The sequence below is a fragment of the Macrosteles quadrilineatus genome, unplaced genomic scaffold (genome assembly GCF_028750875.1).
Source record: "Macrosteles quadrilineatus isolate MER2022 unplaced genomic scaffold, UCM_ALF_1.0 Scaffold_1__1_contigs__length_201487025, whole genome shotgun sequence".
Classification (NCBI taxonomy): Eukaryota; Metazoa; Arthropoda; class Insecta; order Hemiptera; family Cicadellidae; genus Macrosteles; species Macrosteles quadrilineatus.
The window spans coordinates 79,887,829-79,904,279 of NW_026542594.1; the positions used below are offsets into that span (position 1 = coordinate 79,887,829).

The window sequence follows — 16,451 nt, forward strand, 5'->3', positions numbered from 1 at the left end:
AAATATCCTATATATAATACGAGTAAAGTTTGAATAATTGTCAACTCGATCTGGGAATCGGCCCTAACAAAAACGTTTATATTTACGGAATAACTAAGTTCTGTGTCAAAAATAAGTTCTAGACCAGCGGTATAGCCAGGAAAAATCTAATTTCGCCATAATATGAGTACAAACTTTTGAAAATTTAACATGGGCCTCATGAGAAAACATTCCGCCATTATTGTCATTTTGTTTACATTTTAAGACATAACGTGACGTTCTGTACCCACGGGCACCTCAGCTTGCGCATGCGCAGAAAGCTCTTGAAGCACTTTCTGAGGTCCAGGTGACTGTTACTTCTGAATCTGATGTGTATTGATTCAATATTCAATGATTGGCTTCTGACATACAATTTTGTCAACTTGTGACAGGGAGAAAGAGAACGACTCGGCTTTGCTCCAGTTCATTAAATAAATAGTTTGATGTATAAGAATTTGTATTATATTATAAAACTTTAGAGAGTAATGAGTTGCTAATCCATGAAAAAAACTATTCTTATATTAGCCTTAGCCTCAGCTTTATTACTGTTTATTTAATACTTTTGCCAATATAAACGAGCGATATATTTTATTTTAGCGAATTTCCCATATAGGGAATAAGCCATTTTACCGTAGTACTCATGGTAAGACCTGGACCCGGGACCGATTTATTTTTTCGTTTTGAGGTCCCTAGAGGCCAAAAACACCATCCGTTCAAATTCATATATATATATATGTGTCCGTTAGCACGATAACTCGAGCAAAAATCATCCGATTTTGATGAAATTTGGTACAAACGTGTAAACCTACATTTATTCGAACGAGTTCGCGAACCAGCATGATCGGACTATGGGAACAGGGGTTTATGGGGGGTTTTATGGGGTAAAAAATAGGTTTTCCCATTTTTGACTCTAAAAACACAAAATTTTACAATTTCTTTTCACACCATTTTGTAGAGCATAAAAAAACAAATAATTTTGTATATTGAAGCGTTATTGTGCGCCTAATGGTTACGGAGAAAATTCCAAAAAACTGTAAATTTAAAATCCCCATGTTATTCTTATGGAGAAAAAGTCAACTGTTGTAGTTTGCTTGTTTATGAACATATTTTGAAAGAATTTGGAAAATACATTAATTTCTTACTAACCTATTAACATAAAAAAACCACCTTTTTACCCTCCCTGTTGCAGCAAACCTAAGTAGGCCTACTCGTTTAACTAATTCTATTTAAATAGGGAATAAATATGATATCTTTAAGGAGACATTTTAGTGTTATACTGATTTGTTACAGTAGGAAACATTTAATTCAGTTATAATCATTGAACTAATTATTGTTACTAATCTATTGCGTTAAGTTGGTAGGTTGGTAGCCCTTGTTGTACAGATCAATCTCGACATAGTTTGTTTTTTTTTAAGTGGAGAGCGGAAATAGAGGAGGCCGTTAGAAAATGTGAGTAGATCTATTGTAAAAAGTTGCAATTATAACGATCCGAGCACATCCATTGTAAAATATCATTTATATCAACCAGAAGTATTAAATGTTAAACAGAACACAACAAAGATTTAGTTTATCTGCAAGACAATCATAGTATTTTCAATAACTTGCCAATCATAACCTCTTGCCTCGTGTCAAACAATTGTATTTTCCTTATTCAGTATTTTAGTTAATTTAGTATAACGATATGTAACTCAGACAATTTATTTTGTATTTCAGAACGAAGATCCTCCTTTTCTTCCCTGAGTTTAAGAGCGCTTTCCATATGATTGTATATATGCATGTACAGGTATCACTAGCCTAAGAATTTATTATTACATAATGGATAATCATTATTGTAGGCTGGTTAATGTGAATGAAAAATAAATAATTACATGGTGATTTTATCAGACTCTATTATTTCCACAGATCTTGGCTCTCATCACTAAAACAAAAACTAGGCCTAACCTAAATTAAAAACTAGGGTAATAGGTCAGTATACAAATTGCGCAACTCTGCTTAGTGATAATTAAGAGAGCCGATCATAGAGTCAGTATCAATAGTGGATTATCACTTTAAAATCAACCCAAGTATGGCTAAGTACAACTTGAACTACTTAAGTAAGGATGAGTTAAGATATGAACTCCTGATAAGAGGAGTAACTATTATGTTTGATAACGTCCAGGCTTTGGGGAAACAATATCGTGAATGTATTAACATCAAACCAGATTTAGCTAATTTGAAAGACAAAATTAATCTTCAAGATGAAATAGATTTTATTGCGATTAAGATAAGTGCTTTGGAACTGTTAATTGAACAGTGTGAGAGTGAGGTTAGCAATCTGTCAGTAGCTAAATTAGATGCGAAATTGAGTCATCTTAAATTAAGAGTAGAAAATGTACATGAATTTCAATTGAACACTGCTCATGAGGCTATTGTTTCGGAGTTCAATAAAAAATTATCTGTGTACATTACCAAATTTCAGTTGATTAAAAATAAGGTATCAGAGGGAGACTTGGAACAATTTGAAGAGAGTTTAAATAGATCCATCATTGAAGACGAAGAGGACACTGCAAAGAATGAAGAGTTAGCGCACAAACAGGGACCAGAGACATATACTCCGGTACATCAAGTTGCCGAGAAACAGGGACCAGGCACATCTACTCCGGTACATCAAGTTCCCGAAAAACAGGGACCAGGCACATCTACTCCGGTACATCAAGTTCCCGAAAAACAGGGACCAGGCACATCTACTCCGGTACACCAAGTTCCCCTCCAACCCATGGTTACCAGCCCGGGGAAACCGCCCCTATGCCCCATGAATCTGCAAGTAAACTCGTCAGTTCCCGCACTACCTACAAGTCACGATAGTTTTCCTCTTTTTAATAAAATTCCAAACCCGGTAGAGAAATATTTGAGCAAATTTACAGTTTGTGATGGCCTAGAGACCCGGGAGTTATTAAACTACTTGAGGAATTTAAATGAATTGAGAACTCAGACAGCTTTAACTGAACATCACATCTATGAGATTCTGCCTAGTTATTCTTCACCGCCACTACTAAACCATATTTTGGAAGCAAAATCACAACAAAGTAGTTTGGATGACTTACATACCAGAATTTTGAATTGCTTTCTACCGATTTCTTTAAGAGAAAAACTTAAACAAGAGTTGATATTTCGACCACAAAAACTTAACGAACCACTTGCCTTGTATGTTAATGAAATTAAATCAAATCATCAAATCTTAAAGGCTCATTTAACAGAATCTGAATTAGTAGAGTTTATAAAAAATGGAATCAACCCCGAAATAAGAAATCAGCTAATCTTTCAGAAGAACCCCCAAACCTTTAAGGACTTGGACGACATGTGCATTGACTTAAATAATGTAAGTTATAATGATTATGTAAGAAGACACGAACATACTTACCCTAGACACCAGCCCTGCAACATCCGCCCACAATATAATAGAGCACAGAATCAGAGCAGACCTGGTAATGATGTAAACCCAAGACCACATCGTTACAACGAGGAAAGAAAATGCTACAATTGTAACCGACTAGGCCATATCGCTAAAAACTGTTACAGAGGTACGAACTCAAAAAACTAATTAAGTCGGGAGTTATAGTAAAATCCGAAACACTATCATCCAACAACTATACTCCCGAGAAAATTAATAAAACTATCCCTTGTAATCAACCTAAAACGGAGGTGCCATCAAAACAGTTTAAAAGGGAATTTCGTAAACTCGTTAAGGACTGGAACAAAGTAAAATTACCCCACCTTACTAAAGTTGACGCAGTGATCAACGAGAGTTTACCTGGTTTACAAATAAAATTTGGTCAGAAAATGCATGCATTAGCGTTGATTGATACTGGAGCTAATAAAAACTTTTAAAGTAAAAGCTAGTATGACAGATTAAACAAAAGAAGGTTAATAAAACAGCATAGACCGACTATTGATGAATTTAAAATAGTAGCAGCCAACGACACGGAAATTCAAGTTTTAGGTGAATGTAAGGTGAGAATAAAAATTGATAAATATTCATGGTATGAAAACTTTTTGATCATTGAGCAAGATAACTTTGATTTAATTCTGGGGACACCGTTTATAGTGTCAAAGGGCCTAAGCATGAATTTACAACAACAAATATGTTACTTTAACTTCGATCGCAAGAATAATATCAGATTAACGATGCTAAAAAACCTTGATATTGGGTTAAATAATATTGTAGTAGGTACTAGGGGTGTGCGATGCATCGAAAATGCATCGAAATTTCGATTCGATTCGATTCGATGCATCGAATCACGATTCGATTCAGTGGTGGTCAAAAAACGATTCGATTCATGAGGGAGTCAGTATCCATATACGAAAAACGCCTGCAGAAAGTCAATGCAATACCCGCAATACAGGAGCGCGTTGCTGTTGCGTTTCCTTTACGAAGGCGTTCTTATTTAATACATTCTTTGCATTAAATATAGCTTTAATTGTTTTATAATTTTTTTTTTGACATTGCAAATGATGAGAGGTTTTGTTTTTTGTCTTGATGTAAGCAGTGTGAGACATGTTTTACTACTGTTTAAACCTTACCAAAACAAGATAGGTAGGCTACTCCAAAATCATTCTAAAAATAAGTCTGAAAAATTGTTACTTAATACTTAACTAGCAAGATTGATGTTTTAGTCTGATAAATTTGGTATTTTTGTTAGGGGTCTGTGGGTCCCCGAATTTTTCAGGTCAGGTCAAAGATTTGTTTGAAAAAAAAAGAATAATTTATTTCCAAAGAAACACTCTTATATTAGGCCTATTATATCTATTATTACAGAGGAATTAAAATGTTCAAATGAGAATTAAAGTTTAAGTTTGGCTCACGACCTTTAAGAATAAAGACACAACAGAGCAATTGCCGCACTGCCACTAGCCAGAGCCAGTCTAGTCGTCTACTGACAAGAGTGACGAGACAAAAGCCGTGCGTGACGCAACACTAACAGTGCAAAGAAAAGAAAAAAAAAGACTATTTATACAGACATACTAGTTTAATCATTTATTCCATACCTAATTAAAAATATATTTTAGTATTTTACATAATATAAACAAAAGAAATATCTGATATAGTAAACAGATCTGTATCTTGGTTAGATGGGGTTTAAAAAATATATTTTTCTAAAATCCAATACAATATTTACAACTCACAAATTACAATGAATTAATTTCTTTAAAAATGATCTGTTATAGTTTTGTGTTTTTGAATAAAGAAATATATTTTTTTTGTCTCTACTTCCTTGTTTCATCACTTGCATTTGTCAGCAATTGGAGCAACCGGGTAGCAACCGGGTGGTGTAAGAGGGGAGGAGGAGGGTCTATGACCTTGAATGCACACATAGTTGCCCGGGCCTGGCTGGTGAGAGGGATTCATTGTTTTTGTTGACATACTACTACCCGTCCTTCAGAGAAAAAGACCCTGCTGTTCCAAAAACATTGAGGGTAGTTTAAAAACATTGACCTGTGTTGCTAAGGGCACTAGAAGTTAGCATTTAACTTTCTTATCTCTTGATTTAATATTATTTTAATCTTCTATATATATTATTTAAGAGTTACTTTTCGGGTACCTAATTAATTGAGATATTGTTTGGCTTTATTTTATGGATTTTTAATTCTTTTCATTCATTAGCTATCAAAATCAGTTGTTTTAGGATTTTAATCTCTTGCAGTAGGTCTATACTACTGTATGACATGATATGCATTTGTTAGTCCTTACTAATTATACCATAAACAATGTTTGTATGTTATTTACTGTTTTTGAGTTTTATAGGAAATTAGTTTACACAATATCTTTTCTTCAATGAGTTCTCCACTTGTCATGTTGCTTCTAGCCTATTACTATTTTAGGCCCTATAAAAAATAATGCCTATGTAAAGCTGTAGGCCTCTGGCCTACTGATGCCAATAATAGATAATTCTTTATTTATGATGATGTAACAAATAATGTAAGTGTGAGGTTATTTTATACTAAGGAGGTTAGGAGGCAGGGAATGAATGATACATGTTGTATGGTGGAAACATGTTATTTTTATTTTCTTCTTGCTTGCAGTCCTGAAGCCAGTCCACAGGCCCTAAACTTGTGATATGTTAATTGATTTGTTAATGGTCTTTTTTATATTAAGTTCCATTCAAATTTGTTGTAATTTAGCTACCTATTTAGTTATTTAAACAGTTATTAAAATGAGAATGAATGTCTTGATAAAAAAAATGATTTTCTTCTTTCTTGCAGTTGAGCCAATTCCAAGTAAAAATTATGAAATAGGCAAGTAAAGCAGCTCACTGGTATTTCCAGCAATACAGGTTATTCTAATATATGATTTAAAATAAATATTTGTTCACCTAAAATTCATATGTTAAGTATGAATAGGCCTAATACCACATCAACAAAAATTTGTCTTACACATATGTGGTAAATTTTAATTTATTGTTAATCCACTCAATTGACAATTATGAATAGAAAAATACCGTATTGCTTCGAATCGAATCGAAAATCTTTTGAATCAAATCGTTGCTTCGAATCGAAAATTTTTTGCTGCTTCGCACACCCCTAGTAGGTACTACTGATATGTTACGAGAGATTGAACAGCTGATATCGCAATATCCAGATGTGTTTACAGATAAGATAGGGAAAGCTTTGGATTTGGAAATTGATTTACAGTTAACTGATGACAAGCCTGTAAATATTCGACCATATTATTTATCTCCACCAGCAGTCCAGAAAATGAAGGCAATTATTGAACAATGGTTAAAGGACGATATTATCGAACCGTGTACATCAAATTATTCGAGCCCTGCATTCTTAACGAAATCCGATAGATTAGTAATAAATTATTCAGAACTTAATAAAAAACTTATTCATATGAATTATCCACTAGGTGACTTACAGAACCTTTATCAACATTTAAGAGGAGGAAAATACTTCACAGTAATTGATTTGAATAAAGCTTTCCTTCAATGTCCGATAAGTGAAAGATCAAGAGAAGTAACGGCTTTTTCGACTATATTTGGTAAATACAGAATGAAACGAGTATCGTTCGGATTGCAAGTGGGTAGCTCAGTATTAGCCAGTTATTTAGATAAAATATTTCACGATATAAAGTTTGATTACCTTATCAACTTCTGTGATGACATTGTAATTTACAGTCCGGACAAACAATCCCATCTCAGACATATGAAAGAAGTGATAAAACGTTTATCGGCACATCACCTCACTGTAAATGTTAGCAAAGCTAAATTCTTCTGCAACGAGATAAGTTTCCTAGGACAAATCATTAAGAACAACACGGTGTCTATTGATCCCGAGAGAACCAAGAGTATACGAGAATTTCCTTCCCCTAAGAACGTCAGAGAGGTAAAACGTTTTACAGGCATGGTATCTTTTTGGCAAAAGTATATACCCAATTTTGCCCAACTGTGTATCCCGCTCAACGCGCTTAAGAAGAAAAGAGCTAAATTTCAATGGACCGACGAGTGTCAGCGGAACTTCGAGGCGTTAAAAGGCCACATAGCGAACCCGCCCGTTCTTCAAATAGCCAATTTTGAATTACCTTTCACAGTACAAACTGATGCGTCTCAAAAAGCCGGAGGCGGAGTGCTACTTCAAGAAAATTCCGACGGAAAATTGATGCCCCTAGCCTATTATTCGAAGAAATTCACAGATGCCGAGCAAAAATACAGCATTTACGAAAAAGAAGCGTATAGTGCAATACTATGTATTGAGAAGTGACATGAATTTTTAGAAATTCAACCCTTTAAATTAGTTACAGATAACCAAGCTCTGAGTTATGTTTTAAACAGTAATATAATAATATAATAATCCAGTAATAGCTTATTCCCTATATGGGAAATTCACTAAAAGGCCACCAAGCTCTTAAAAAACAAAAAAATATATATATAGCCATGTGTGATCGTTACTTGCAATGGTAGCAACGCCATAATAATTGTCACATTATTCGCGTCTTACACAATCGCGGCAACATCCGTGATAATCTCCTGCGATTATCTCAGCATTCATGACTATAGGCCTATTTTGTGATTGCGGCCATATATCTGATCATATTTTAATAGCGGCGAGATTCGTGATGATTTTCCATATCGTGGCAACAGCCGTGATGATTTCTGGCGATTGCGGTGACGTCCTGAATTCGTGATTGTTTGCTGTGGTCACGATTTTCCACTTCGCAAAACGAGAGAGGCTATTTGGTAAGCGTCTAGTACATTTTTGAAGTTATTAAGAAAAACCATAGTCCGAGGGGTTCCCCTACTGGTTTAGGCCTAGTAGTTTAGTGTATGTCATTTAAGTGTAATAAAATCTCTACAGCGTGCTATATGTCGTTTTGTGCTGTTTTTGTTAAATATATGTAAATACAATCTTGTCAATTTATTTGTAACTATTTATATTCCACTAAGGCTACTTAAAGGCACTATAAAGGCTACTTAAAGGCTACTTTTAAGAGCCTGATATAATAGCGCTTATAAAAGGCAAAAGAATTAGTTGACTAGGTCATGTACTTCGGAGACAGGATGGCACAAGACTGAAGGAGGTTTGTGAGGCTGTACATACAGGAAGACGTCCGTTGGGTAGGCATAAATTAAGATGGTATGACCAAGTCAAAAAGGGTGTGATCCAATGCGGAGGGGAAATCCGGATGGCGGAGGATAGAGAAGAGTGGAGACGGCTAATCTACGAGGCAAAAAATCGACTGAGATTTGTGACGCCCCATCAGTAGTAGTAGTATTAAGGTTACTTAAATGAGAGATTTTCAATTATATAAAACATAAGTAGGAGCTGCAAAAAAGGTATTATATCAAAAACTATTTGTATATGGTCACCTAAAAATATATTGCCTGTTAGGCATCCACAATATTACTGTTTTTCGATTAAAAGGTACTCACTATCAAAATGTTATATATTACCACCATTGAATATACTGTATAACACTATTACAGTATATTCAATATTGAATACAACACTATATTGGATATAAAACACTAAATAGTGTTATATATTCAATGGTAATTCGTAATGATTGTCATTCGAAAGTCTTTGGGAAATTACAAGAAAACATATGATTTGGTCAAATAAAACACGTTCAGCTCGCACGTGACGTCACTATGCACACACCTTCTTTCATACGCCTTGGGTGCCTTTGACTATTATGCTATTACCTAACATAAAATGATGTTATGGTTGAGGAAGTTTAATCCTACACTCTAATATGAGCAATGTTTTCTTGTATGTATGTATGCTTGCTTGCACCAAGATCTCGAAAATGGATCCGACGATTTTCTTCAAATGTTGTAAATAGTTTATTTCTGGCCTAAAAACGTGTTTGCCAAAAAAATCTAATTATGTAGAAAAATGAAACTGAAAGTCACATTTTTAGCGAATTTCCCATATAGGGAATAAGCTATTACCGTAGTACTCAAGACCTGGACCCGGGACCGATTTAATTTTTCATTTTGAGGTCCCTAGAGGCCAAAAACACCATCCGTTCAAATTCATATATATATGGTAGGGATAAACGGGTCCCGAAATTTCGGGAATTTTTCGGGAAAAAAATATTCCCGATTATCGGGACGGGATTACATTTGATTCGGGAATTTTTCGGGACGGGATTTGGTCTGATCGCCGGCGATTTTGCCGCTTCGCGAGTGCCGATGACGCCGCTAATGCGAGCGATAGGTCCGCGAACGCAGGAGACGAAGTCGTTTCGACGATTGCGCCGTGACCGCGAGTCATACCGACGATCGCGCCGTGACCGCGAGTCATACTGACGATCGCGCCGTGACCGCGAGTCATACTGACGATCGCGCCGTGACCGCGAGTCATACCGACGATCACGCCGTGACCACGGCGTCATACCGACGATCACGCCGTGACCACGGAGTCATACCGACGATCACGCCGTGACCACGGAGTCATACCGACGATCACGCCGTGACCGCGAGGCATACCGACGATCACCCCCTGACCGCGGAGTCTTACCGACAATCACGCCGTGACCGCGGAGTCATACCGACGATCGCGCCGTGACCGCGAGTCATACCGACGATCACCCCGTGACCGCGGAGTCATACCTACGATCACCCCATGACCGCGGAGTCATACCTACGATCACCCCGTGACCGCGGAGTCATACCGACGATCACGACGTGACCGTGAGTCATACCGACGATCACCCCGTGACCGCCGTCAAATCAAATCAAATCAAATCAAAACATCTTTATTTTCCTTACATGTACATGGGTACAAAAATAGTGTCAAGTATAAAGTACTAAACTAGCTTAAAGATATAAATACATTTTAAGTATGAATAGGTATTTATTCAATGAGTTCCTCCATTGTATAAGGCGCCTTTTCTATTAAATGTTTTTTTAATTTAGATTTAAATAATTTATAATTTGATTCCTCCTTTATAGAGGCAGGCAATTTCCTTAGAATTAGTGATCCAGCAAAAGTTGGTTTTTTTTTGGAGAATTCCAGCTTATAGGTTGAAGTTACAATATTCTTTTTATGTCTTGTATTGTAACTATGTGGCACAACTGGCTCATATTTTAGGCTGTCTCTTTTAGCTATACATGCTATTTCAAAAGTATACGCTGCAAAAACTGTTAAAATATTTAGATTTTTAAAGTGAGATTTAACTGATTCATCTTTTTTAAGGTGTAACATAGTTCTAATGGCTTTTTCTTGCATGATTAGAATTTTATTTAAATTTTTAATCGTAGTTGCCCCATATAGTCCAATGCCATAGTTTATGTGAGAATGAATATGGGCGAAATATATTTTTTTAAGTGCATCTAAATTGCACAAATAAGACATTCTTTTCAATGCGTACACTCCAGAATTAAGCTTTTTTAACAATTTTTCAACGTGTTTATTCCAACTTAGATGTTCATCTACATAGAGACCTAAAAGTTTGGCTTCAGAAAGTTGTTCTATTGATTCTGAATCAATGATCAAATTGGGTTCAAGTTTCTGTTTACTTTGTTTAGTCGAAAAGGACATAAAGTTTGTTTTTGTTGTATTAAGATTCAAATTATTATTTTTTAGAAATTTTGACGATAGCACTGTGACCGCGAGTCACAAGTTTCTACAGGTACCTGTAAATTGTTACCCATTTTTTGGTTTTTATAGATCAGTGCCACAAACGGTAAAGATTGATTTTGTATGCCTTTTTTGGTAACTGCAATACTCAAGACTTTCTTTTTATGCACAGAAAAAATCCCGTCCCGTCCCGTCCCGAAAATCGGGAAGGAAATAAAAATCTCGTCCCGTCCCGTCCCGAACTAAAAATTCAATCCCGTCCATCCCTAATATATGGATATGGGTATATATACAATATGGGTAATGGGTACAATATTCAAAATACTTACAATTTCATTGGAAAAATACAAGATATAGACATTCCAGAGAACTCTTTACTGGTCTCATTTGATGTTTGTAACATGTACACAAATATCCCAACAAAAGAAACATTAACCATTCTGAGAAAAGGACTAATTGAAAAAAATATATTAAACAAAAAAGAAATTGAAGATATTATTCAGCTTACACAATTGACACTGAAACAAAACTATTTCAGCTACAATTCCTCTTTCTATTTACAAGAAGATGGTGTTCCAATGGGTTCCCCTCTATCTGGAATAATGGCAGATATATTTATGAAAGAAATGGAAACTACTAAAATAATGAATGATTGTAACCCATATAAAGAGAAAATCCAATACTGGTACAGATATGTAGACGGTATAATTTGTTTATTCAAAGGAAATGAAAATGAAGCTAATAATCTACTAAAATATATGGGGTAGCGGATTTTTATCCCCCTGGAATTTTACCCCCTGGGCAAACGTGACGTCACAAACCAGGGGGTAAAATTCCGGCCGCGAACTTTTGAGTTTCGCGACATCAGCTCGATGGATTAAACGCGGAATTAAACATATATTTTCACGGTTGTGAGTTTAATCAGAACACATCAAATTATAAAAACCTAGAATGTACGGCCCGGATTTTTACCCCCCGGAATTTTACCCCCGGATTTTTACCCCCCGGATTTTTACCCCCGGAATTTTACCCCCCGGAATTTTACCCCCTGACCAGATATAAATTAGTGAGAATGATTAATTATCGTCATTCAGTTTTAATTTAATGGTAAACATTTTATTATTAAGTAGCCTATCTTAATTTATATGTAACATTAACTAATCGAACAGGGTTTTAATATTAATCTTGAGATTCGAGTGTCAGGATTCGATCTTTGAAGCCAACTGTTGGTTAATATGATCAAAATAAAACAGCGAATTCTGTTTACTTAGTTGAGATTACAAAATAAATAAATAAAGATAGGCTACTAAATAATGAAATGTTTACAATTAATTAAAAACAGAAATAAGAAAATCAATCATTCAATTTCTAAAATCAGCCAGGGGGTAAAATTCCGGGGGGTAAAATTCCGGGGGTAAAAATCCGGCACGTACATCTTTAGTTGCCTAAACGCTAGTTATATGGACAGGGGGTAAAATTCCGGTTTTTATCGCTAATCTAATTAATCACGCTCTGACTATTTTCATTAGACTTCCAAATCCGCGGGGGTAAAATTCCGGCCGCGAACAAACTTTTGGCCACTCAGGTTACTACGTCATAGTGACGTCAGCTTTGCCCAGGGGGTAAAATTCCAGGGGGATAAAATTCCGGCGACCCAAATATATTAATAGCCTATCTCCAAAAATACAATTTACAGGAGAGATTAAAAAAGAACAAATAAATTTTCTAGATATTACAATCTCAAAAAATAGCAACAGACATACATTTAACATATTTAGAAACCCTACGACCACAGAAATCATTATTCCATACTATTCCAATCATCCTTGGAGTCATAAAATCGCTACTTTCCATTCACTTATCCACAGACTTATTAATATTCCCTTGAATAAAGAAAACTTCAAAAGAGAGAAAAATACCATTAAATACTTAGCAGAGAAAAATGGCTACAGGGAAAAAATAATAGACAATACGATAAAAAAGAAATTTAAAAACAAAATACAAAAGCAAAGAAAATCTACGGAAAATAAAGAGAAAAAGAAATATATATGTATACCTTATAACAAATATATGACTAAAGCAGTAAGAAATACATTTAAAAACTTGGATATAAGAGTAAGTTACAGAACTAAGAACAATATATTCCAACTAATCAATAAAAAAATCAAACACACAGAAAATAATGAAGACGAAAAGTACAACAAATCAGGAATCTATAAGATAAACTGTAGTGACTGTAGCAATTATTATATAGGTCAAACATCTCGAAGTTTTAAAACAAGATTCAAAGAACATCTACAAGCATTGAAATCAAAAAATCTAACATCAATGAAGTCGAACTTCGCCGACCATATAATGAACTCAGACCACAGTTATAAAAACATGAAAGAAAATCTAACAATTTAAGAATATGAAAAAGAACGTGAGTCAACAGTCGAGCCGCCCTAGTAATCGATCTGAAACCAAGGTAGGACAGTGTAAATCTTGATGATGAGGAAGAACCGCAAAGCAAGGTTGAAAGGTGGTTGAATGAAAAAGAACCGACAGTTCTTAAGTCCTCATCAGCCATCATGACCTCAGCCGTGCAAAAGCTTGCGGATACCTTCCAAAAAGCCATACAGCCTGTTTCATTTCGTCAAAAACTTCCAAGCTTCAATGGCAAGCCTGACGAATGGCCGATATTTTTTTCGGCGTATGAAAAAACTGCCTATCTTTTTAGTGAGGATGACAACCTCATAAGAGTAAGGAATTGTCTAGAGGGAGAAGCATTTAGAATGGTTAAGCCTCTTTTTGTCTCAAGTCAAAATCTTAAGTCAATTATCAAGACCTTACAGATGTGTTTTGGTGGACCAGAACTCATTTTGGAGTCAATGTTAAAAAAGACTCGTAGGCTGGCTACCTTCTGTCAAGGAAGACGACACTAAAAGTCTTGTTGAGTTTTCGACAAATATTTTGAATTTTACTGCTACAGCAGAGTCTTTACACCTAGAAAATTATGTATTAAATCCATACTTACTAAATGAATGTCTCAACAAACTTCCCTATAGTTTAAAATACAGGTGGGCTGAGCATGCAAGTAATAATGCTCTAACTAGTCCTGACTTGAAGGAGTTTTCCACTTGGTTGGAAAAACAATGCTCAATCCTGAGTATTTACTTTCGTCCTACAGAAGAGAAACTCTGGCAGAAGAGAAACTCTGGCAGAAGAAAACTGACATAAAGCCGGTTTATACCAGTTCTACTGAAGACAAACAGTTTAACTGTATGGTTTGTCTCGACAGCCACAAAAGTGAACGATGTGGAGTTTTCAGGAAGGCAGATGTATCACAGAGATGGAAAATGATTGTCGAAAAGAAACTATGTTTCTTCTGCTTTCGACGTCACCAACTTCAAAAATGTAAAGTAAAAAAGGTTTGTGGGATAAATGGGTGCAGGTTGTTTCACCATCGTCACAACAAATACAAAGCCAAGATCACTGACTATGAAGAAAAAGGTTACATCAGAAAACTACGTGATGACGAAGCTAATGTTATAAATGACCGGACTTATTATCTGCCTCATTTTGGGGTAATAAATCCAAACAAACCTGACAAACTGAGGTTAGTATTTAACGCAGCTGCTAAAGCGAATGGTGTATCATTCAATGATGGTTTACACCAGAACAACACCAACGCCAGAAAATAAGAAAATAAGAAAGAAAAAGATGAAGCCTCTCCCAATTGTGATGACTGCGGAGGAGAAGAACAGCAATAACCAGAAAGTAAGTAAGCAGGAAGCAGCTTGTAATAAAATAAATAATGTTGTTACCTACCAATGTTGAACACCACAATACAGGAAACATTTCAATACCATGCAATAACAAACCTTTATTGGTGTCTCTGCTGGTATTGTCTCTACATTTGCTTCTTCATCATCTTCTTTCTCCAACTTGATCTGCAACACATCCTAGTTTAATCCTACTAAAATTATAAATGAGAATTTTTTATGTATGTATGTATGGATGTTTGTGACAAGTAAACATGAAAAATACTGGTTGGATTGGGCTGAAATTTGGTGTGATTAACATATAGACACATTCTTATCTCAAAAGTCCTTTCGGGCTCCACCCCAGTGGCTCTGGAGTTAACCTTATGAGTAATCATATTAAAAAAAAAAAGAATTTTGTCAGCTGTTTCAAATACACAAGTTGGTTCTATGATATTAAATAGCATTAACAAGTTGTAAGGTTTACCGGGTGCAGTAATTTTAATGTAAATTTAGAATATAATTTTAGAATACTTTTTTCTAACTTATGCCAATGGTTATAGCATTGACTATATAACACTATAATTTGAAGACTCCATGCATTTGGTTGTGAACAAGCAATCAGCACACTCTGGCGGGAAGGGGTGATGATTGTGCTTACGTCACTGACCAGTAGGTGGTGCCACGGTGTGGCGGGCAATGAAAACATAGTGCTGTCTGCTGTTATGACGCAATGTCAGACAGCCGACAGCTGCTCCCCGCGCCCACGTGACTTGCTGGAACTGTACACCGCTCTCCGCTCGCCTCGGATTTGTGTTGTTTTTAGAAGAGAAGCGAAGTACGACCGACTGATCATTGTTTAACTGCTTCACTAAAGAATCCCAGATATTAAGTAGGGACTAGTATCCAAACCAAATATTTATCGTGATATTTTAGTGGTTAGTGAATTTGATTGATGAAAAAGATGTTGTGTAGATATGTATCAGTTTGCTATCTAATAATATTTAAATTAAAACACCGATGAGAATAACTAAAATACAAATTTGCATAATCAAACCTGCCATATGCTTAAATAATCAGATGATTATTGTTGTTTTTATCTGTTATTGTTTACATTTATATTTTGTGTTGAATTAGTTCTACAATAAAGTTTACCAATTAATTTACGTGTATTTTGTATATTTTATGAAGATATATCAATGGCGACGTTGATAAAAGTGCAAATGAAACTAGAAAATGAAAACAACAAAGAGGAATCATAAAGTGTCAAATTACAAGGACTTTACATGTGCTGAAAACCAAAGGTTCGTCTATATACGATGCTTTGGGCAGACAAACTCTACTGGATGAAACGTGGAAAAGATTCACTTTGTTACATGAAGAGATTATAACAACTACAGACGATGAAGATGAAATTGAAAGAGAAGAAGATTACCGTACAGATGTAGAGGAAACAAACCTCGAGGCAAGAGCTTTATTACAACCATTCTTTGTCACTATTAAGCAAACAGAAGTAGAGAGGAATGACTCTAGTGAACGAAATAATCCGCATAAGTTGAACATACCGAATGTGAGTTTCACACCCTACACGGAAAATGAAACCTTTCGGAATTTCCTAATGCAGTTTAC

General features: G+C 35.4%; 1 protein-coding gene across 2 annotated transcripts in view; it reads right to left on the minus strand.

Annotated features, from left to right (window-relative positions):
- The window catches only part of LOC128983657 (histone-lysine N-methyltransferase NSD2), a 179,039-nt gene that overhangs the window by 113,591 nt on the left and 48,997 nt on the right, over positions 1 to 16,451 (minus strand). For both annotated transcript variants that reach the window (XM_054403032.1, XM_054403033.1), the window contains exon 6: positions 14,943 to 15,011. In XM_054403032.1, coding sequence (XP_054259007.1) covers positions 14,943 to 15,011 — 69 coding nt within the window. The remainder of the gene's footprint in view (positions 1 to 14,942; positions 15,012 to 16,451) is intronic.